This window comes from Pungitius pungitius, chromosome 20, assembly GCF_949316345.1.
Source record: "Pungitius pungitius chromosome 20, fPunPun2.1, whole genome shotgun sequence".
NCBI lineage: Eukaryota > Metazoa > Chordata > Actinopteri > Perciformes > Gasterosteidae > Pungitius > Pungitius pungitius.
In genome coordinates this window covers 16,182,038-16,203,627 of record NC_084919.1, presented here as the reverse complement: position 1 = coordinate 16,203,627, position 21,590 = coordinate 16,182,038, and the positions used below count along the sequence as shown (strand labels likewise).

Here is a 21,590-nt window from a genome sequence, read left to right as displayed (position 1 = left end):
TTGGTGAAGACTTACTGCCTTCCCTCTCTCGAGATGAAATCAACGATCTGTTTCCTGGTCCTGAAAACTTTCACAGGCGGCGGGCTATATGGCTTGCTGTAAATAAAGATAAAAAGGTTCTATGTTATGCACATTAATTTAAGCTATGATCAAATGTAGTATGGCCTACAGTGCATCCAAGTGCGTCCATACATCTATGTGACACCATCAATTTATGAATCTTTTCATTTTAAAATGTATTAGCCAAAACGTTTAGTCAGTTTAACAATAGTGTAAGTCCTTCAGCTTGATCTTTGTTTTTTCAGGGCTTTTGCAGAAATAAGTACATAGATTTGCTGTTATATAACAGTTTAGTGCTATTGCACAAGGGTGTCGTTGGGCTTTACATTTTGGCTGGGCCAAAGAGCAAAACTAATTGTGTGGTAATATATTATGACAGAAAGTTATCCTATGAAATATCTAAATGTAAATGTATTTTAGGTGGAGACTGCTGCGGAACTACCACTGCCATCAGTGACTGGAGGCAGTAGTCTTTCACAAGAAGAGCCCAAAATTTCTAAGTTTGTGGTTATGTCCAGCCCGGAATTCATAGTTTACACAGACAGTGAACTTGAACAGGTGCGACGTGCCTACTTTGAGCAGAAACGGATGGGGACTGAGAACATTGTGGAGTTATCTAAGGAGCTCTTCTGCCGGCTCATAAGAAACACCATGTGTAATATGATCGCAATTGCAAGAGCTACAGAAGATGCCAGATATCCCACCAAACCAGAGGTCAATGCCATGGCAAAGCGGTTGGTGGAGTATTATCCGATGGTACAACACTGGGTATGTATTTTTTTATCTCCCCTTTTGATTGTGAAAACATTGAATGTTTACTGTTTTTACCTGGCAGGAGTATGTTGCCAAAAAGCTCATGAAGAGGCTTTCAAATGTAAAAAGCCCAAAGAAGGCTGTTCCTCCTGCAAAGAAACAACGGCAGGAAATCGAGGAAATGACAACGAGTGACTACGACGGGGATTCGAGTGCTTCTACGGTCATTCTTCAGCAGTCCCCAGTCAGAGCCAGCACCCCAGTTCAACACCTGAATAACAGTTATGAGTCTATATCTTTAACTTAATACACTTGTTGTGATGCATTTTAATTTTGAGATGTGTGGGAGAGATTGCTATGCTAAATCTACCAACAAAAGAAAATATAGTCCATGGGAAATGCAATTGCCTTGCAAAAGTATTAGTCAATCTTTTGACTTTTGTCATCCCAGGACTGAGTCCTGTTACCTGCTATCGTCTTCCTACTTAATTAAGAAATCTAATGTTGCTTTTTCCCTCTAACCCCACCCTCTATTTTTATTCTTTCAGGTGGTTCGGGCGACGTCCTAGACAGCCAGAAAACCCAGGCAAGGCACTACACGACACTGCAACAGATGTGCCGGTCCAACAAGCCAAACAAAGCTTCAGTAACCCATTTGCTGAACTTGGAGTTTGAGTCAAGAAGACTCTTCATAACCTCTGACACTCTAAAGGAGCAAGACCGACCCAGCAAGATTCTGGAGGCCTATTCTTGTTTCAAAGACTTGGATCATGTAAGTAAATCCCGTCGTATCAAGTTTCTACCTTTTTGTATAGCTTTCGATACAGATTTGGGGCCATAAGGGGCCTTTTAAAATAACAATTTCTTATGTTCACCACCACACAGCAAATTACAATGTATATAAAACCATTCTTATTTTTTCATATGTAGTGTCTCAACTGTGCACTGGAAAAGCAGTTGATTTTATTTCTTATTGTACATTTGTATAGTCACAATAAAGGGCATTATGTTATAACCATTGGGTTTTGTTTTGTTAATGTCTTTCAGGTCTTGGATGAGTTGCAAAGGATAATACAGCCAAACAATGCCCACTACGTCTCAGAAATGAGGAATAGATGGAACGACTTTTTTTCAAAGGTCCAATTTTATGGGGTGATGAAAAAAGTGATGAAGCCCCCTAAAACATTGGATGGAGGTGAGATCACTGTATACCTTGATTTGTCCACGTATATATTTCTGAGATCTCATGATGAGTGGTTATTCACACTGCCTTGTGTTGTGCTTTCTGTCAAAAAAGTGGAACATGCCACTGCTGTTTTCAGAGCCCTGCCACTGCTCTTTCCATCCAGCACTTTGCCACCGAAGAAGCTAGGCGCATGCAGCGAGGCGGTTTTCCATGTCCTTACGGTGAGACTTGAAGTATATAATTTCAGTTACTCATGCACACCATGTTAGGGCTGCTTGATTATGGAAAAAAAAAACATGATTATTTTGGTCATTATTGAAATCACAATTATTCAACATAGAAAATATCCGTTTTGACAAACAGCTACAAGTTGGACAACCATAATTCGCCTTTAATGTCCTTGCTCATTTTACTAACAACAACAAAAATACAAAAAGGATGTGTTTTCATGTTGGTTTTGAGCGATATGCACTTATCTGTTTAGTCCAGGAGCAGGTTTGTGTTACTTGTGATTTCCTAAACTTCTGCTCTTGTCATCTAGGCTTCAGAGAACCCAGACACGTACTTGAGCAAGCGGCCCGTGGCTTGTCCAGTTATGCTCGTCTGTGGGGATAACTGCATGATTGCAATTGGAAACACACCAGTGACCACCTTTGACAGGAAGAAGTTTGATGAAGGCCTCCTTTACCTTTTGGGGTATTATTATTGTCTGCACCTCACTTATCCAAAGTTCATTTCCACCATGCTCTCAGTATTGCAAACTGAGGTTCTCCAGGACTCCCTGCATGACCAAGATTCAACTGCTTCCTACAAAAAAGCCATTGCCGAGTGGAGGGCCTTCATTGAGTGATTGACTATCTCCAACATTTCTTTTCAGTTTGAGAGTCAGACTCGTTAGCCGCGTTTGTTGATGTCATTGGACGTCCTTTAATGAGTAAGTGCATTACTCTGAGATAAATTGTTTCTGTTCGAGGAAAAATATGTTGCTGTCAGTATTCCAGCTGAAACGTTTTATTTTTATTCTAACTGTTCTGAGGCTGGAATACCTGCATATTTTCAAAGTACTTGGTATTGGTGTGATGGTCCTGGACTCAGTGAGGGGATTGATGGATGCAACACTTGAGTGAGAAAGAACTGCATTAAAGAAGTAAATGCTAAAACAAGATGCTTCTGTTGACTTAATTTGAGACTATCGAACTTGGTTTCATTGTGCTGTTTTAATATATTGTCATAAACTTTTTTTTGGCAAGTTATTAACCTTACTTCAAGGTATTATTTCTTAAAGTCAGCTAAAATAAATTAACAAAAGGCTTATTTTAAGATTTTTGCTAATCTTATTTGAAGATATACATTCTAATGGTCAGCTAATTTAGAGCCTAAATTCCTCATTTTGAGTTACTCTGTCTCAAATAAATTGCTTGTATTAAGCTGAGTGCTTAAATTCTAGACACATTAAGATTTTTCAGTGGCTAGACTTTTTTTCTAGTTTTAAGAATTCTAACATAGTCAAATTGTCTAACCCCATTGGCAGATTTTTTTGCTCAATACAAGATCCTTTGACTAGATTTAGGAATATTTGGCTTATTTCTAGAGTGGCCTTTTTTGCAGTGTGGTCAAAACGTAGTTGAGTGAATCAGCTTCTGAAACTATACCTAATCCTTCATACCATAATGATAATGATGAAAAAAGGTAATTTGCTTGATGGAAACAGTGTAAGCTAAAGCATTCTTCATACAGTCCGTTTTAGCTGTTTTCTCCTTCTGCAAAAGCTTTGAATGTAACAATAATTGTAAAAACGTAGTTGAGTGAATCAGGTTCTAAAACTAAACATCATCCTTCATACCATAATGATAATGATGAAAAAAGGTCATTGGCTTGATGGAAACAGTGTAAGCTAAAGCATTCTTCATACAGTCCGTTTTAGCTGTTTTCTCCTTCTGCAAAAGCTTTGAAAGTAACAATAATTGTAAAAACGTAGTTGAGTGAATCAGGTTCTAAAACTAAACATCATCCTTCATACCATAATGATAATGATGAAAAAAGGTCCTTTGCTTGATGGAAACAGTGTAAGCTAAAGCATTCCTCTTACAGTCCGTTTTAGCTGTTAACTCCTTCTGCAAAAGCTTTGAAAGTAACAATAATGGTCAAAACGTAGTTGAGTGTATCAGGTTCTAAAACTTTACCTAATCCTTCATACCATAATGATAATGATGAAAAAAGGTCCTTTGCTTGATGGAAACCGTGTAAGCTAAAGTGTTATTCATTAGATTTCGTTTTAGCTGTTTCTCCTTCTGCAAAAGCTTTGAAAGTAACAATAATGGTCAAAACGTAGTTGAGTGAATCAGGTTCTAAAACTAAACCTAAACCTTCATACCATAATGATAATGATGAAAAAAGGTCATTTGCTTGATGGAAACAGTAAAAGCTAAAGCATTCTTCATTCAGTCCGTTTTAGCTGTTTTCTCCTTCTGCAAAAGCTTTGAAAGTAACAATAATGGTAAAAACGTAGTTGAGTGAATCAGGTTCTAAAACTAAACATCATCCTTCATACCATAATGATAATGATGAAAAAAGGTCATTGGCTTCATGGAAACAGTGTAAGCTAAAGCATTCTTCATACAGTCCGTTTTAGCTGTTTTCTCCTTCTGCAAAAGCTTTGAAAGTAACAATAATGGTAAAAACGTAGTTGAGTGAATCAGATTCTAAAACTAAACCTAATCCTTCATACCATAATGATAATGATGAAAAAAGGTCCTTTGCTTGATGGAAACAGTGTAAGCTAAATATTCCTCCTACAGTCCGTTTTAGCTGTTAACTCCTTCTGCAAAAGCTTTGAAAGTAACAATAATGGTCAAAACGTAGTTGAGTGTATCAGGTTCTAAAACTTAACCTAATCCTTCATACCATAATGATAATGATGAAAAAAGGTCCTTTGCTTGATGGAAACCGTGTAAGCTAAAGTGTTATTCATTAGATTTCGTTTTAGCTGTTTCTCCTTCTGCAAAAGCTTTGAAAGTAACAATAATGGTCAAAACGTAGTTGAGTGAATCAGCTTCTGAAACTATACCTAATCCTTCATACCATAATGATAATGATGAAAAAAGGTAATTTGCTTGATGGAAACAGTGTAAGCTAGAGCATTATTCATTAGATTCCGTTTTAGCTGTTTCTCCTTCTGCAAAAGCTTTGAAAGTAACAATAATGGTCAAAACGTAGTTAAATGATTCAGCTTCTGAAACTATACCTAATCTTTCATACCATAATGATAATGATGAAAAAAGGTAATTTGCTTGATGGAAACAGTGTAAGCTAAAGCATTCTTCATACAGTCCGTTTTAGCTGTTTTCTCCTTCTGCAAAAGCTTTGAAAGTAACAATAATTGTAAAAACGTAGTTGAGTGAATCAGGTTCTAAAACTAAACATCATCCTTCATACCATAATGATAATGATGAAAAAAGGTCATTGGCTTAATGGAAACAGTGTAAGCTAAAGCATTCTTCATACAGTCCGTTTTAGCTGTTTTCTCCTTCTGCAAAAGCTTTGAAAGTAACAATAATTGTAAAAACGTAGTTGAGTGAATCAGGTTCTAAAACTAAACATCATCCTTCATACCATAATGATAATGATGAAAAAAGGTCCTTTGCTTGATGGAAACAGTGTAAGCTAAAGCATTCCTCTTACAGTCCGTTTTAGCTGTTAACTCCTTCTGCAAAAGCTTTGAAAGTAACAATAATGGTCAAAACGTAGTTGAGTGTATCAGGTTCTAAAACTTTACCTAATCCTTCATACCATAATGATAATGATGAAAAAAGGTCCTTTGCTTGATGGAAACCGTGTAAGCTAAAGTGTTATTCATTAGATTTCGTTTTAGCTGTTTCTCCTTCTGCAAAAGCTTTGAAAGTAACAATAATGGTCAAAACGTAGTTGAGTGAATCAGGTTCTAAAACTAAACCTAAACCTTCATACCATAATGATAATGATGAAAAAAGGTCATTGGCTTGATGGAAACAGTGTAAGCTAAAGCATTCTTCATACAGTCCGTTTTAGCTGTTTTCTCCTTCTGCAAAAGCTTTGAAAGTAACAATAATGGTAAAAACGTAGTTGAGTGAATCAGATTCTAAAACTAAACCTAATCCTTCATAACATAATGATAATGATGAAAAAAGGTCCTTTGATTGATGGAAACAGTGTAAGCTAAAGCATTCCTCTTACAGTCCGTTTTAGCTGTTAACTCCTTCTGCAAAAGCTTTGAAAGTAACAATAATGGTCAAAACGTAGTTGAGTGTATCAGGTTCTAAAACTTAACCTAATCCTTCATACCATAATGATAATGATGAAAAAAGGTCCTTTGCTTGATGGAAACCGTGTAAGCTAAAGTGTTATTCATTAGATTTCGTTTTAGCTGTTTCTCCTTCTGCAAAAGCTTTGAAAGTAACAATAATGGTCAAAACGTAGTTGAGTGAATCAGCTTCTGAAACTATACCTAATCCTTCATACCATAATGATAATGATGAAAAAAGGTAATTTGCTTGATGGAAACAGTGTAAGCTAGAGCATTATTCATTAGATTCCGTTTTAGCTGTTTCTCGTTCTGCAAAAGCTTTGAAAGTAACAATAATGGTCAAAACGTAGTTGAGTGATTCAGCTTCTGAAACTATACCTAATCTTTCATACCATAATGATAATGATGAAAAAAGGTAATTTGCTTGATGGAAACAGTGTAAGCTAGAGTATTATTCATTAGATTCCGTTTTAGCTGTTTTCTCCTTCTGCAAAAGCTTTGAAAGTAACAATAATTGTAAAAACGTAGTTGAGTGAATCAGGTTCTAAAACTAAACATCATCCTTCATACCATAATGATAATGATGAAAAAAGGTCCTTTGCTTGATGGAAACAGTGTAAGCTAAAGCATTCCTCTTACAGTCCGTTTTAGCTGTTAACTCCTTCTGCAAAAGCTTTGAAAGTAACAATAATGGTCAAAACGTAGTTGAGTGTATCAGGTTCTAAAACTTTACCTAATCCTTCATACCATAATGATAATGATGAAAAAAGGTCCTTTGCTTGATGGAAACCGTGTAAGCTAAAGTGTTATTCATTAGATTTCGTTTTAGCTGTTTCTCCTTCTGCAAAAGCTTTGAAAGTAACAATAATGGTCAAAACGTAGTTGAGTGAATCAGGTTCTAAAACTAAACCTAAACCTTCATACCATAATGATAATGATGAAAAAAGGTCATTTGCTTGATGGAAACAGTAAAAGCTAAAGCATTCTTCATTCAGTCCGTTTTAGCTGTTTTCTCCTTCTGCAAAAGCTTTGAAAGTAACAATAATTGTAAAAACGTAGTTGAGTGAATCAGGTTCTAAAACTAAACATCATCCTTCATACCATAATGATAATGATGAAAAAAGGTCATTGGCTTGATGGAAACAGTGTAAGCTAAAGCATTCTTCATACAGTCCGTTTTAGCTGTTTTCTCCTTCTGCAAAAGCTTTGAAAGTAACAATAATGGTAAAAACGTAGTTGAGTGAATCAGATTCTAAAACTAAACCTAATCCTTCATACCATAATGATAATGATGAAAAAAGGTCCTTTGCTTGATGGAAACAGTGTAAGCTAAATATTCCTCCTACAGTCCGTTTTAGCTGTTAACTCCTTCTGCAAAAGCTTTGAAAGTAACAATAATGGTCAAAACGTAGTTGAGTGTATCAGGTTCTAAAACTTAACCTAATCCTTCATACCATAATGATAATGATGAAAAAAGGTCCTTTGCTTGATGGAAACCGTGTAAGCTAAAGTGTTATTCATTAGATTTCGTTTTAGCTGTTTCTCCTTCTGCAAAAGCTTTGAAAGTAACAATAATGGTCAAAACGTAGTTGAGTGAATCAGCTTCTGAAACTATACCTAATCCTTCATACCATAATGATAATGATGAAAAAAGGTAATTTGCTTGATGGAAACAGTGTAAGCTAGAGCATTATTCATTAGATTCCGTTTTAGCTGTTTCTCGTTCTGCAAAAGCTTTGAAAGTAACAATAATGGTCAAAACGTAGTTGAGTGATTCAGCTTCTGAAACTATACCTAATCTTTCATACCATAATGATAATGATGAAAAAAGGTAATTTGCTTGATGGAAACAGTGTAAGCTAGAGTATTATTCATTAGATTCCGTTTTAGCTGTCTCTCCTTCTGCAAAAGCTTTGAAAGTAACAATAATGGTAAAAACGTTACTTTCAAAAGCTTTGAAAGTAACAATAATGGTCAAAACGTAGTTGAGTGAATCAGATTCTGAAACTATACCTAATCCTTCATACCATAATGATAATGATGAAAAAAGGTAATTTGCTTGATGGAAACAGTGTAAGCTAAAGCATTCTTCATACAGTCCGTTTTAGCTGTTTTCTCCTTCTGCAAAAGCTTTGAAAGTAACAATAATGGTCAAAACGTAGTTGAGTGAATCAGCTTCTGAAACTATACCTAATCTTTCATACCATAATGATAAAATGAAAAAAGGTAATTTGCTTGATGGAAACAGTGTAAGCTAGAGTATTATTCATTAGATTCTGTTTTAGCTGTTTCTCCTTCTGCAAAAGCTTTGAAAGTAACAATAATGGTCAAAACGTAGTTGAGTGAATCAGATTCTGAAACTATACCTAATCCTTCATACCATAATGATAATGATGAAAAAAGGTAATTTGCTTGATGGAAACAGTAAAAGGTAAAGCATTATTCATTAGATTCCGTTTTAGCTGTTTCTCCTTCTGCAAATGTTTTGAAACTAACAATAATGGTCAAAACGTAGTTGAGTGAATCAGGTTCTAAAACTAAACCTAAACCCTCATACCATAATGATAATGATGAAAAAAGGTCATTTGCTTGATGGAAACAGTAAAAGCTAAAGCATTCTTCATTCAGTCCGTTTTAGCTGTTTTCTCCTTCTGCAAAAGCTTTGAAAGTAACAATAATGGTCAAAACGTAGTTGAGTGAATCAGGTTCTAAAACTAAACCTAATCCTTCATACCATAATGATAATGATGAAAAAAGGTCCTTTGCTTGATGGAAACAGTGTAAGCTAAATATTCCTCCTACAGTCCGTTTTAGCTGTTAACTCCTTCTGCAAAAGCTTTGAAAGTAACAATAATGGTCAAAACGTAGTTGAGTGATTCAGCTTCTGAAACTATACCTAATCTTTCATACCATAATGATAATGATGAAAAAAGGTAATTTGCTTGATGGAAACAGTGTAAGCTAAAGCATTCTTCATACAGTCCGTTTTAGCTGTTTTCTCCTTCTGCAAAAGCTTTGAAAGTAACAATAATTGTAAAAACGTAGTTGAGTGAATCAGGTTCTAAAACTAAACATCATCCTTCATACCATAATGATAATGATGAAAAAAGGTCATTGGCTTAATGGAAACAGTGTAAGCTAAAGCATTCTTCATACAGTCCGTTTTAGCTGTTTTCTCCTTCTGCAAAAGCTTTGAAAGTAACAATAATTGTAAAAACGTAGTTGAGTGAATCAGGTTCTAAAACTAAACATCATCCTTCATACCATAATGATAATGATGAAAAAAGGTCCTTTGCTTGATGGAAACAGTGTAAGCTAAAGCATTCCTCTTACAGTCCGTTTTAGCTGTTAACTCCTTCTGCAAAAGCTTTGAAAGTAACAATAATGGTCAAAACGTAGTTGAGTGTATCAGGTTCTAAAACTTTACCTAATCCTTCATACCATAATGATAATGATGAAAAAAGGTCCTTTGCTTGATGGAAACCGTGTAAGCTAAAGTGTTATTCATTAGATTTCGTTTTAGCTGTTTCTCCTTCTGCAAAAGCTTTGAAAGTAACAATAATGGTCAAAACGTAGTTGAGTGAATCAGGTTCTAAAACTAAACCTAAACCTTCATACCATAATGATAATGATGAAAAAAGGTCATTTGCTTGATGGAAACAGTAAAAGCTAAAGAATTCTTCATTCAGTCCGTTTTAGCTGTTTTCTCCTTCTGCAAAAGCTTTGAAAGTAACAATAATGGTAAAAACGTAGTTGAGTGAATCAGGTTCTAAAACTAAACATCATCCTTCATACCATAATGATAATGATGAAAAAAGGTCATTGGCTTGATGGAAACAGTGTAAGCTAAAGCATTCTTCATACAGTCCGTTTTAGCTGTTTTCTCCTTCTGCAAAAGCTTTGAAAGTAACAATAATTGTAAAAACGTAGTTGAGTGAATCAGGTTCTAAAACTAAACATCATCCTTCATACCATAATGATAATGATGAAAAAAGGTCCTTTGCTTGATGGAAACAGTGTAAGCTAAAGCATTCCTCTTACAGTCCGTTTTAGCTGTTAACTCCTTCTGCAAAAGCTTTGAAAGTAACAATAATGGTCAAAACGTAGTTGAGTGTATCAGGTTCTAAAACTTTACCTAATCCTTCATACCATAATGATAATGATGAAAAAAGGTCCTTTGCTTGATGGAAACCGTGTAAGCTAAAGTGTTATTCATTAGATTTCGTTTTAGCTGTTTCTCCTTCTGCAAAAGCTTTGAAAGTAACAATAATGGTCAAAACGTAGTTGAGTGAATCAGGTTCTAAAACTAAACCTAAACCTTCATACCATAATGATAATGATGAAAAAAGGTCATTTGCTTGATGGAAACAGTAAAAGCTAAAGCATTCTTCATTCAGTCCGTTTTAGCTGTTTTCTCCTTCTGCAAAAGCTTTGAAAGTAACAATAATGGTAAAAACGTAGTTGAGTGAATCAGGTTCTAAAACTAAACATCATCCTTCATACCATAATGATAATGATGAAAAAAGGTCATTGGCTTCATGGAAACAGTGTAAGCTAAAGCATTCTTCATACAGTCCGTTTTAGCTGTTTTCTCCTTCTGCAAAAGCTTTGAAAGTAACAATAATGGTAAAAACGTAGTTGAGTGAATCAGATTCTAAAACTAAACCTAATCCTTCATACCATAATGATAATGATGAAAAAAGGTCCTTTGCTTGATGGAAACAGTGTAAGCTAAATATTCCTCCTACAGTCCGTTTTAGCTGTTAACTCCTTCTGCAAAAGCTTTGAAAGTAACAATAATGGTCAAAACGTAGTTGAGTGTATCAGGTTCTAAAACTTAACCTAATCCTTCATACCATAATGATAATGATGAAAAAAGGTCCTTTGCTTGATGGAAACCGTGTAAGCTAAAGTGTTATTCATTAGATTTCGTTTTAGCTGTTTCTCCTTCTGCAAAAGCTTTGAAAGTAACAATAATGGTCAAAACGTAGTTGAGTGAATCAGCTTCTGAAACTATACCTAATCCTTCATACCATAATGATAATGATGAAAAAAGGTAATTTGCTTGATGGAAACAGTGTAAGCTAGAGCATTATTCATTAGATTCCGTTTTAGCTGTTTCTCCTTCTGCAAAAGCTTTGAAAGTAACAATAATGGTCAAAACGTAGTTAAATGATTCAGCTTCTGAAACTATACCTAATCTTTCATACCATAATGATAATGATGAAAAAAGGTAATTTGCTTGATGGAAACAGTGTAAGCTAAAGCATTCTTCATACAGTCCGTTTTAGCTGTTTTCTCCTTCTGCAAAAGCTTTGAAAGTAACAATAATTGTAAAAACGTAGTTGAGTGAATCAGGTTCTAAAACTAAACATCATCCTTCATACCATAATGATAATGATGAAAAAAGGTCATTGGCTTAATGGAAACAGTGTAAGCTAAAGCATTCTTCATACAGTCCGTTTTAGCTGTTTTCTCCTTCTGCAAAAGCTTTGAAAGTAACAATAATTGTAAAAACGTAGTTGAGTGAATCAGGTTCTAAAACTAAACATCATCCTTCATACCATAATGATAATGATGAAAAAAGGTCCTTTGCTTGATGGAAACAGTGTAAGCTAAAGCATTCCTCTTACAGTCCGTTTTAGCTGTTAACTCCTTCTGCAAAAGCTTTGAAAGTAACAATAATGGTCAAAACGTAGTTGAGTGTATCAGGTTCTAAAACTTTACCTAATCCTTCATACCATAATGATAATGATGAAAAAAGGTCCTTTGCTTGATGGAAACCGTGTAAGCTAAAGTGTTATTCATTAGATTTCGTTTTAGCTGTTTCTCCTTCTGCAAAAGCTTTGAAAGTAACAATAATGGTCAAAACGTAGTTGAGTGAATCAGGTTCTAAAACTAAACCTAAACCTTCATACCATAATGATAATGATGAAAAAAGGTCATTGGCTTGATGGAAACAGTGTAAGCTAAAGCATTCTTCATACAGTCCGTTTTAGCTGTTTTCTCCTTCTGCAAAAGCTTTGAAAGTAACAATAATGGTAAAAACGTAGTTGAGTGAATCAGATTCTAAAACTAAACCTAATCCTTCATAACATAATGATAATGATGAAAAAAGGTCCTTTGATTGATGGAAACAGTGTAAGCTAAAGCATTCCTCTTACAGTCCGTTTTAGCTGTTAACTCCTTCTGCAAAAGCTTTGAAAGTAACAATAATGGTCAAAACGTAGTTGAGTGTATCAGGTTCTAAAACTTAACCTAATCCTTCATACCATAATGATAATGATGAAAAAAGGTCCTTTGCTTGATGGAAACCGTGTAAGCTAAAGTGTTATTCATTAGATTTCGTTTTAGCTGTTTCTCCTTCTGCAAAAGCTTTGAAAGTAACAATAATGGTCAAAACGTAGTTGAGTGAATCAGCTTCTGAAACTATACCTAATCCTTCATACCATAATGATAATGATGAAAAAAGGTAATTTGCTTGATGGAAACAGTGTAAGCTAGAGCATTATTCATTAGATTCCGTTTTAGCTGTTTCTCGTTCTGCAAAAGCTTTGAAAGTAACAATAATGGTCAAAACGTAGTTGAGTGATTCAGCTTCTGAAACTATACCTAATCTTTCATACCATAATGATAATGATGAAAAAAGGTAATTTGCTTGATGGAAACAGTGTAAGCTAGAGTATTATTCATTAGATTCCGTTTTAGCTGTTTTCTCCTTCTGCAAAAGCTTTGAAAGTAACAATAATTGTAAAAACGTAGTTGAGTGAATCAGGTTCTAAAACTAAACATCATCCTTCATACCATAATGATAATGATGAAAAAAGGTCCTTTGCTTGATGGAAACAGTGTAAGCTAAAGCATTCCTCTTACAGTCCGTTTTAGCTGTTAACTCCTTCTGCAAAAGCTTTGAAAGTAACAATAATGGTCAAAACGTAGTTGAGTGTATCAGGTTCTAAAACTTTACCTAATCCTTCATACCATAATGATAATGATGAAAAAAGGTCCTTTGCTTGATGGAAACCGTGTAAGCTAAAGTGTTATTCATTAGATTTCGTTTTAGCTGTTTCTCCTTCTGCAAAAGCTTTGAAAGTAACAATAATGGTCAAAACGTAGTTGAGTGAATCAGGTTCTAAAACTAAACCTAAACCTTCATACCATAATGATAATGATGAAAAAAGGTCATTTGCTTGATGGAAACAGTAAAAGCTAAAGCATTCTTCATTCAGTCCGTTTTAGCTGTTTTCTCCTTCTGCAAAAGCTTTGAAAGTAACAATAATTGTAAAAACGTAGTTGAGTGAATCAGGTTCTAAAACTAAACATCATCCTTCATACCATAATGATAATGATGAAAAAAGGTCATTGGCTTGATGGAAACAGTGTAAGCTAAAGCATTCTTCATACAGTCCGTTTTAGCTGTTTTCTCCTTCTGCAAAAGCTTTGAAAGTAACAATAATGGTAAAAACGTAGTTGAGTGAATCAGATTCTAAAACTAAACCTAATCCTTCATACCATAATGATAATGATGAAAAAAGGTCCTTTGCTTGATGGAAACAGTGTAAGCTAAATATTCCTCCTACAGTCCGTTTTAGCTGTTAACTCCTTCTGCAAAAGCTTTGAAAGTAACAATAATGGTCAAAACGTAGTTGAGTGTATCAGGTTCTAAAACTTAACCTAATCCTTCATACCATAATGATAATGATGAAAAAAGGTCCTTTGCTTGATGGAAACCGTGTAAGCTAAAGTGTTATTCATTAGATTTCGTTTTAGCTGTTTCTCCTTCTGCAAAAGCTTTGAAAGTAACAATAATGGTCAAAACGTAGTTGAGTGAATCAGCTTCTGAAACTATACCTAATCCTTCATACCATAATGATAATGATGAAAAAAGGTAATTTGCTTGATGGAAACAGTGTAAGCTAGAGCATTATTCATTAGATTCCGTTTTAGCTGTTTCTCGTTCTGCAAAAGCTTTGAAAGTAACAATAATGGTCAAAACGTAGTTGAGTGATTCAGCTTCTGAAACTATACCTAATCTTTCATACCATAATGATAATGATGAAAAAAGGTAATTTGCTTGATGGAAACAGTGTAAGCTAGAGTATTATTCATTAGATTCCGTTTTAGCTGTCTCTCCTTCTGCAAAAGCTTTGAAAGTAACAATAATGGTAAAAACGTTACTTTCAAAAGCTTTGAAAGTAACAATAATGGTCAAAACGTAGTTGAGTGAATCAGATTCTGAAACTATACCTAATCCTTCATACCATAATGATAATGATGAAAAAAGGTAATTTGCTTGATGGAAACAGTGTAAGCTAAAGCATTCTTCATACAGTCCGTTTTAGCTGTTTTCTCCTTCTGCAAAAGCTTTGAAAGTAACAATAATGGTCAAAACGTAGTTGAGTGAATCAGCTTCTGAAACTATACCTAATCTTTCATACCATAATGATAAAATGAAAAAAGGTAATTTGCTTGATGGAAACAGTGTAAGCTAGAGTATTATTCATTAGATTCTGTTTTAGCTGTTTCTCCTTCTGCAAAAGCTTTGAAAGTAACAATAATGGTCAAAACGTAGTTGAGTGAATCAGATTCTGAAACTATACCTAATCCTTCATACCATAATGATAATGATGAAAAAAGGTAATTTGCTTGATGGAAACAGTAAAAGGTAAAGCATTATTCATTAGATTCCGTTTTAGCTGTTTCTCCTTCTGCAAATGTTTTGAAACTAACAATAATGGTCAAAACGTAGTTGAGTGAATCAGGTTCTAAAACTAAACCTAAACCCTCATACCATAATGATAATGATGAAAAAAGGTCATTTGCTTGATGGAAACAGTAAAAGCTAAAGCATTCTTCATTCAGTCCGTTTTAGCTGTTTTCTCCTTCTGCAAAAGCTTTGAAAGTAACAATAATGGTCAAAACGTAGTTGAGTGAATCAGGTTCTAAAACTAAACCTAATCCTTCATACCATAATGATAATGATGAAAAAAGGTCCTTTGCTTGATGGAAACAGTGTAAGCTAAATATTCCTCCTACAGTCCGTTTTAGCTGTTAACTCCTTCTGCAAAAGCTTTGAAAGTAACAATAATGGTCAAAACGTAGTTGAGTGATTCAGCTTCTGAAACTATACCTAATCTTTCATACCATAATGATAATGATGAAAAAAGGTAATTTGCTTGATGGAAACAGTGTAAGCTAAAGCATTCTTCATACAGTCCGTTTTAGCTGTTTTCTCCTTCTGCAAAAGCTTTGAAAGTAACAATAATTGTAAAAACGTAGTTGAGTGAATCAGGTTCTAAAACTAAACATCATCCTTCATACCATAATGATAATGATGAAAAAAGGTCATTGGCTTAATGGAAACAGTGTAAGCTAAAGCATTCTTCATACAGTCCGTTTTAGCTGTTTTCTCCTTCTGCAAAAGCTTTGAAAGTAACAATAATTGTAAAAACGTAGTTGAGTGAATCAGGTTCTAAAACTAAACATCATCCTTCATACCATAATGATAATGATGAAAAAAGGTCCTTTGCTTGATGGAAACAGTGTAAGCTAAAGCATTCCTCTTACAGTCCGTTTTAGCTGTTAACTCCTTCTGCAAAAGCTTTGAAAGTAACAATAATGGTCAAAACGTAGTTGAGTGTATCAGGTTCTAAAACTTTACCTAATCCTTCATACCATAATGATAATGATGAAAAAAGGTCCTTTGCTTGATGGAAACCGTGTAAGCTAAAGTGTTATTCATTAGATTTCGTTTTAGCTGTTTCTCCTTCTGCAAAAGCTTTGAAAGTAACAATAATGGTCAAAACGTAGTTGAGTGAATCAGGTTCTAAAACTAAACCTAAACCTTCATACCATAATGATAATGATGAAAAAAGGTCATTTGCTTGATGGAAACAGTAAAAGCTAAAGAATTCTTCATTCAGTCCGTTTTAGCTGTTTTCTCCTTCTGCAAAAGCTTTGAAAGTAACAATAATGGTAAAAACGTAGTTGAGTGAATCAGGTTCTAAAACTAAACATCATCCTTCATACCATAATGATAATGATGAAAAAAGGTCATTGGCTTGATGGAAACAGTGTAAGCTAAAGCATTCTTCATACAGTCCGTTTTAGCTGTTTTCTCCTTCTGCAAAAGCTTTGAAAGTAACAATAATGGTAAAAACGTAGTTGAGTGAATCAGATTCTAAAACTAAACCTAATCCTTCATAACATAATGATAATGATGAAAAAAGGTCCTTTGATTGATGGAAACAGTGTAAGCTAAATATTCCTCCTACAGTCCGTTTTAGCTGTTAACTCCTTCTGCAAAAGCTTTGAAAGTAACAATAATGGTCAAAACGTAGTTGAGTGTATCAGCTTCTGAAACTATACCTAATCCTTCATACCATAATGATAATGATGAAAAAAGGTAATTTGCTTGATGGAAACAGTGTAAGCTAGAGCATTATTCATTAGATTCCGTTTTAGCTGTTTCTCGTTCTGCAAAAGCTTTGAAAGTAACAATAATGGTCAAAACGTAGTTGAGTGATTCAGCTTCTGAAACTATACCTAATCTTTCATACCATAATGATAATGATGAAAAAAGGTAATTTGCTTGATGGAAACAGTGTAAGCTAGAGTATTATTCATTAGATTCCGTTTTAGCTGTTTTCTCCTTCTGCAAAAGCTTTGAAAGTAACAATAATTGTAAAAACGTAGTTGAGTGAATCAGGTTCTAAAACTAAACATCATCCTTCATACCATAATGATAATGATGAAAAAAGGTCCTTTGCTTGATGGAAACAGTGTAAGCTAAAGCATTCCTCTTACAGTCCGTTTTAGCTGTTAACTCCTTCTGCAAAAGCTTTGAAAGTAACAATAATGGTCAAAACGTAGTTGAGTGTATCAGGTTCTAAAACTTTACCTAATCCTTCATACCATAATGATAATGATGAAAAAAGGTCCTTTGCTTGATGGAAACCGTGTAAGCTAAAGTGTTATTCATTAGATTTCGTTTTAGCTGTTTCTCCTTCTGCAAAAGCTTTGAAAGTAACAATAATGGTCAAAACGTAGTTGAGTGAATCAGGTTCTAAAACTAAACCTAAACCTTCATACCATAATGATAATGATGAAAAAAGGTCATTTGCTTGATGGAAACAGTAAAAGCTAAAGCATTCTTCATTCAGTCCGTTTTAGCTGTTTTCTCCTTCTGCAAAAGCTTTGAAAGTAACAATAATTGTAAAAACGTAGTTGAGTGAATCAGGTTCTAAAACTAAACATCATCCTTCATACCATAATGATAATGATGAAAAAAGGTCATTGGCTTGATGTAAACAGTGTAAGCTAAAGCATTCTTCATACAGTCCGTTTTAGCTGTTTTCTCCTTCTGCAAAAGCTTTGAAAGTAACAATAATGGTAAAAACGTAGTTGAGTGAATCAGATTCTAAAACTAAACCTAATCCTTCATACCATAATGATAATGATGAAAAAAGGTCCTTTGCTTGATGGAAACAGTGTAAGCTAAATATTCCTCCTACAGTCCGTTTTAGCTGTTAACTCCTTCTGCAAAAGCTTTGAAAGTAACAATAATGGTCAAAACGTAGTTGAGTGTATCAGGTTCTAAAACTTAACCTAATCCTTCATACCATAATGATAATGATGAAAAAAGGTCCTTTGCTTGATGGAAACCGTGTAAGCTAAAGTGTTATTCATTAGATTTCGTTTTAGCTGTTTCTCCTTCTGCAAAAGCTTTGAAAGTAACAATAATGGTCAAAACGTAGTTGAGTGAATCAGCTTCTGAAACTATACCTAATCCTTCATACCATAATGATAATGATGAAAAAAGGTAATTTGCTTGATGGAAACAGTGTAAGCTAGAGCATTATTCATTAGATTCCGTTTTAGCTGTTTCTCGTTCTGCAAAAGCTTTGAAAGTAACAATAATGGTCAAAACGTAGTTGAGTGATTCAGCTTCTGAAACTATACCTAATCTTTCATACCATAATGATAATGATGAAAAAAGGTAATTTGCTTGATGGAAACAGTGTAAGCTAGAGTATTATTCATTAGATTCCGTTTTAGCTGTCTCTCCTTCTGCAAAAGCTTTGAAAGTAACAATAATGGTAAAAACGTTACTTTCAAAAGCTTTGAAAGTAACAATAATGGTCAAAACGTAGTTGAGTGAATCAGATTCTGAAACTATACCTAATCCTTCATACCATAATGATAATGATGAAAAAAGGTAATTTGCTTGATGGAAACAGTGTAAGCTAAAGCATTCTTCATACAGTCCGTTTTAGCTGTTTTCTCCTTCTGCAAAAGCTTTGAAAGTAACAATAATGGTCAAAACGTAGTTGAGTGAATCAGCTTCTGAAACTATACCTAATCTTTCATACCATAATGATAAAATGAAAAAAGGTAATTTGCTTGATGGAAACAGTGTAAGCTAGAGTATTATTCATTAGATTCTGTTTTAGCTGTTTCTCCTTCTGCAAAAGCTTTGAAAGTAACAATAATGGTCAAAACGTAGTTGAGTGAATCAGATTCTGAAACTATACCTAATCCTTCATACCATAATGATAATGATGAAAAAAGGTAATTTGCTTGATGGAAACAGTAAAAGGTAAAGCATTATTCATTAGATTCCGTTTTAGCTGTTTCTCCTTCTGCAAATGTTTTGAAACTAACAATAATGGTCAAAACGTAGTTGAGTGAATCAGGTTCTAAAACTAAACCTAAACCCTCATACCATAATGATAATGATGAAAAAAGGTCATTTGCTTGATGGAAACAGTAAAAGCTAAAGCATTCTTCATTCAGTCCGTTTTAGCTGTTTTCTCCTTCTGCAAAAGCTTTGAAAGTAACAATAATGGTCAAAACGTAGTTGAGTGAATCAGGTTCTAAAACTAAACCTAATCCTTCATACCATAATGATAATGATGAAAAAAGGTCCTTTGCTTGATGGAAACAGTGTAAGCTAAATATTCCTCCTACAGTCCGTTTTAGCTGTTAACTCCTTCTGCAAAAGCTTTGAAAGTAACAATAATGGTCAAAACGTAGTTGAGTGATTCAGCTTCTGAAACTATACCTAATCTTTCATACCATAATGATAATGATGAAAAAAGGTAATTTGCTTGATGGAAACAGTGTAAGCTAAAGCATTCTTCATACAGTCCGTTTTAGCTGTTTTCTCCTTCTGCAAAAGCTTTGAAAGTAACAATAATTGTAAAAACGTAGTTGAGTGAATCAGGTTCTAAAACTAAACATCATCCTTCATACCATAATGATAATGATGAAAAAAGGTCATTGGCTTAATGGAAACAGTGTAAGCTAAAGCATTCTTCATACAGTCCGTTTTAGCTGTTTTCTCCTTCTGCAAAAGCTTTGAAAGTAACAATAATTGTAAAAACGTAGTTGAGTGAATCAGGTTCTAAAACTAAACATCATCCTTCATACCATAATGATAATGATGAAAAAAGGTCCTTTGCTTGATGGAAACAGTGTAAGCTAAAGCATTCCTCTTACAGTCCGTTTTAGCTGTTAACTCCTTCTGCAAAAGCTTTGAAAGTAACAATAATGGTCAAAACGTAGTTGAGTGTATCAGGTTCTAAAACTTTACCTAATCCTTCATACCATAATGATAATGATGAAAAAAGGTCCTTTGCTTGATGGAAACCGTGTAAGCTAAAGTGTTATTCATTAGATTTCGTTTTAGCTGTTTCTCCTTCTGCAAAAGCTTTGAAAGTAACAATAATGGTCAAAACGTAGTTGAGTGAATCAGGTTCTAAAACTAAACCTAAACCTTCATACCATAATGATAATGATGAAAAAAGGTCATTTGCTTGATGGAAACAGTAAAAGCTAAAGCATTCTTCATTCAGTCCGTTTTAGCTGTTTTCTCCTTCTGCAAAAGCTTTGAAAGTAACAATAATGGTAAAAACGTAGTTGAGTGAATCAGGTTCTAAAACTAAACATCATCCTTCATACCATAATGATAATGATGAAAAAAGGTCATTGGCTTGATGGAAACAGTGTAAGCTAAAGCATTCTTCATACAGTCCGTTTTAGCTGTTTTCTCCTTCTGCAAAAGCTTTGAAAGTAACAATAATGGTAAAAACGTAGTTGAGTGAATCAGATTCTAAAACTAAACCTAATCCTTCATACCATAATGATAATGATGAAAAAAGGTCCTTTGCTTGATGGAAACAGTGTAAGCTAAATATTCCTCCTACAGTCCGTTTTAGCTGTTAACTCCTTCTGCAAAAGCTTTGAAAGTAACAATAATGGTCAAAACGTAGTTGAGTGTATCAGGTTCTAAAACTTAACCTAATCCTTCATACCATAATGATAATGATGAAAAAAGGTCCTTTGCTTGATGGAAACCGTGTAAGCTAGAGCATTATTCATTAGATTCCGTTTTAGCTGTTTCTCGTTCTGCAAAAGCTTTGAAAGTAACAATAATGGTCAAAACGTAGTTGAGTGATTCAGCTTCTGAAACTATACCTAATCTTTCATACCATAATGATAATGATGAAAAAAGGTAATTTGCTTGATGGAAACAGTGTAAGCTAGAGTATTATTCATTAGATTCCGTTTTAGCTGTCTCTCCTTCTGCAAAAGCTTTGAAAGTAACAATAATGGTAAAAACGTTACTTTCAAAAGCTTTGAAAGTAACAATAATGGTCAAAACGTAGTTGAGTGAATCAGATTCTGAAACTATACCTAATCCTTCATACCATAATGATAATGATGAAAAAAGGTAATTTGCTTGATGGAAACAGTGTAAGCTAAAGCATTCTTCATACAGTCCGTTTTAGCTGTTTTCTCCTTCTGCAAAAGCTTTGAAAGTAACAATAATGGTCAAAACGTAGTTGAGTGAATCAGCTTCTGAAACTATACCTAATCTTTCATACCATAATGATAATGATGAAAAAAGGTAATTTGCTTGATGGAAACAGTGTAAGCTAGAGTATTATTCATTAGATTCTGTTTTAGCTGTTTCTCCTTCTGCAAAAGCTTTGAAAGTAACAATAATGGTCAAAACGTAGTTGAGTGAATCAGATTCTGAAACTATACCTAATCCTTCATACCATAATGATAATGATGAAAAAAGGTAATTTGCTTGATGGAAACAGTAAAAGGTAAAGCATTATTCATTAGATTCCGTTTTAGCTGTTTCTCCTTCTGCAAATGTTTTGAAACTAACAATAATGGTCAAAACGTAGTTGAGTGAATCAGGTTCTAAAACTAAACCTAAACCCTCATACCATAATGATAATGATGAAAAAAGGTCATTTGCTTGATGGAAACAGTAAAAGCTAAAGCATTCTTCAT

At 34.1% G+C, this 21,590-nt stretch overlaps 1 protein-coding gene across 1 annotated transcript; it reads left to right on the top strand.

Moving 5' to 3' along the window:
- Positions 1-313: 313 nt before the first annotated feature.
- On the top strand, positions 314-1,654 carry LOC134107861 (uncharacterized). The gene is made up of 3 exons (XM_062559813.1): positions 314-828; positions 896-1,094; positions 1,362-1,654. The coding sequence occupies exons 1-3, from the start codon at positions 571-573 to the stop codon at positions 1,652-1,654; spliced, it is 750 nt and encodes a 249-aa protein (XP_062415797.1). The 5' UTR covers positions 314-570.
- Positions 1,655-21,590: the final 19,936 nt, after the last annotated feature.

What these genes read in the sequence shown, in the direction of transcription:
- LOC134107861 (XM_062559813.1), top strand. Translation starts at nt 571, where the DNA reads ATGTCCAGCCCGGAATTCATAGTTTACACAGACAGTGAACTTGAACAG. An exon ending in ATCCGATGGTACAACACTGG is followed by an intron (nt 829 to 895) that starts GTATGTATTTTT and finishes TTTACCTGGCAG; the next exon opens with GAGTATGTTGCCAAAAAGCT. An exon ending in AGTTCAACACCTGAATAACA is followed by an intron (nt 1,095 to 1,361) that starts GTTATGAGTCTA and finishes TTATTCTTTCAG; the next exon opens with GTGGTTCGGGCGACGTCCTA.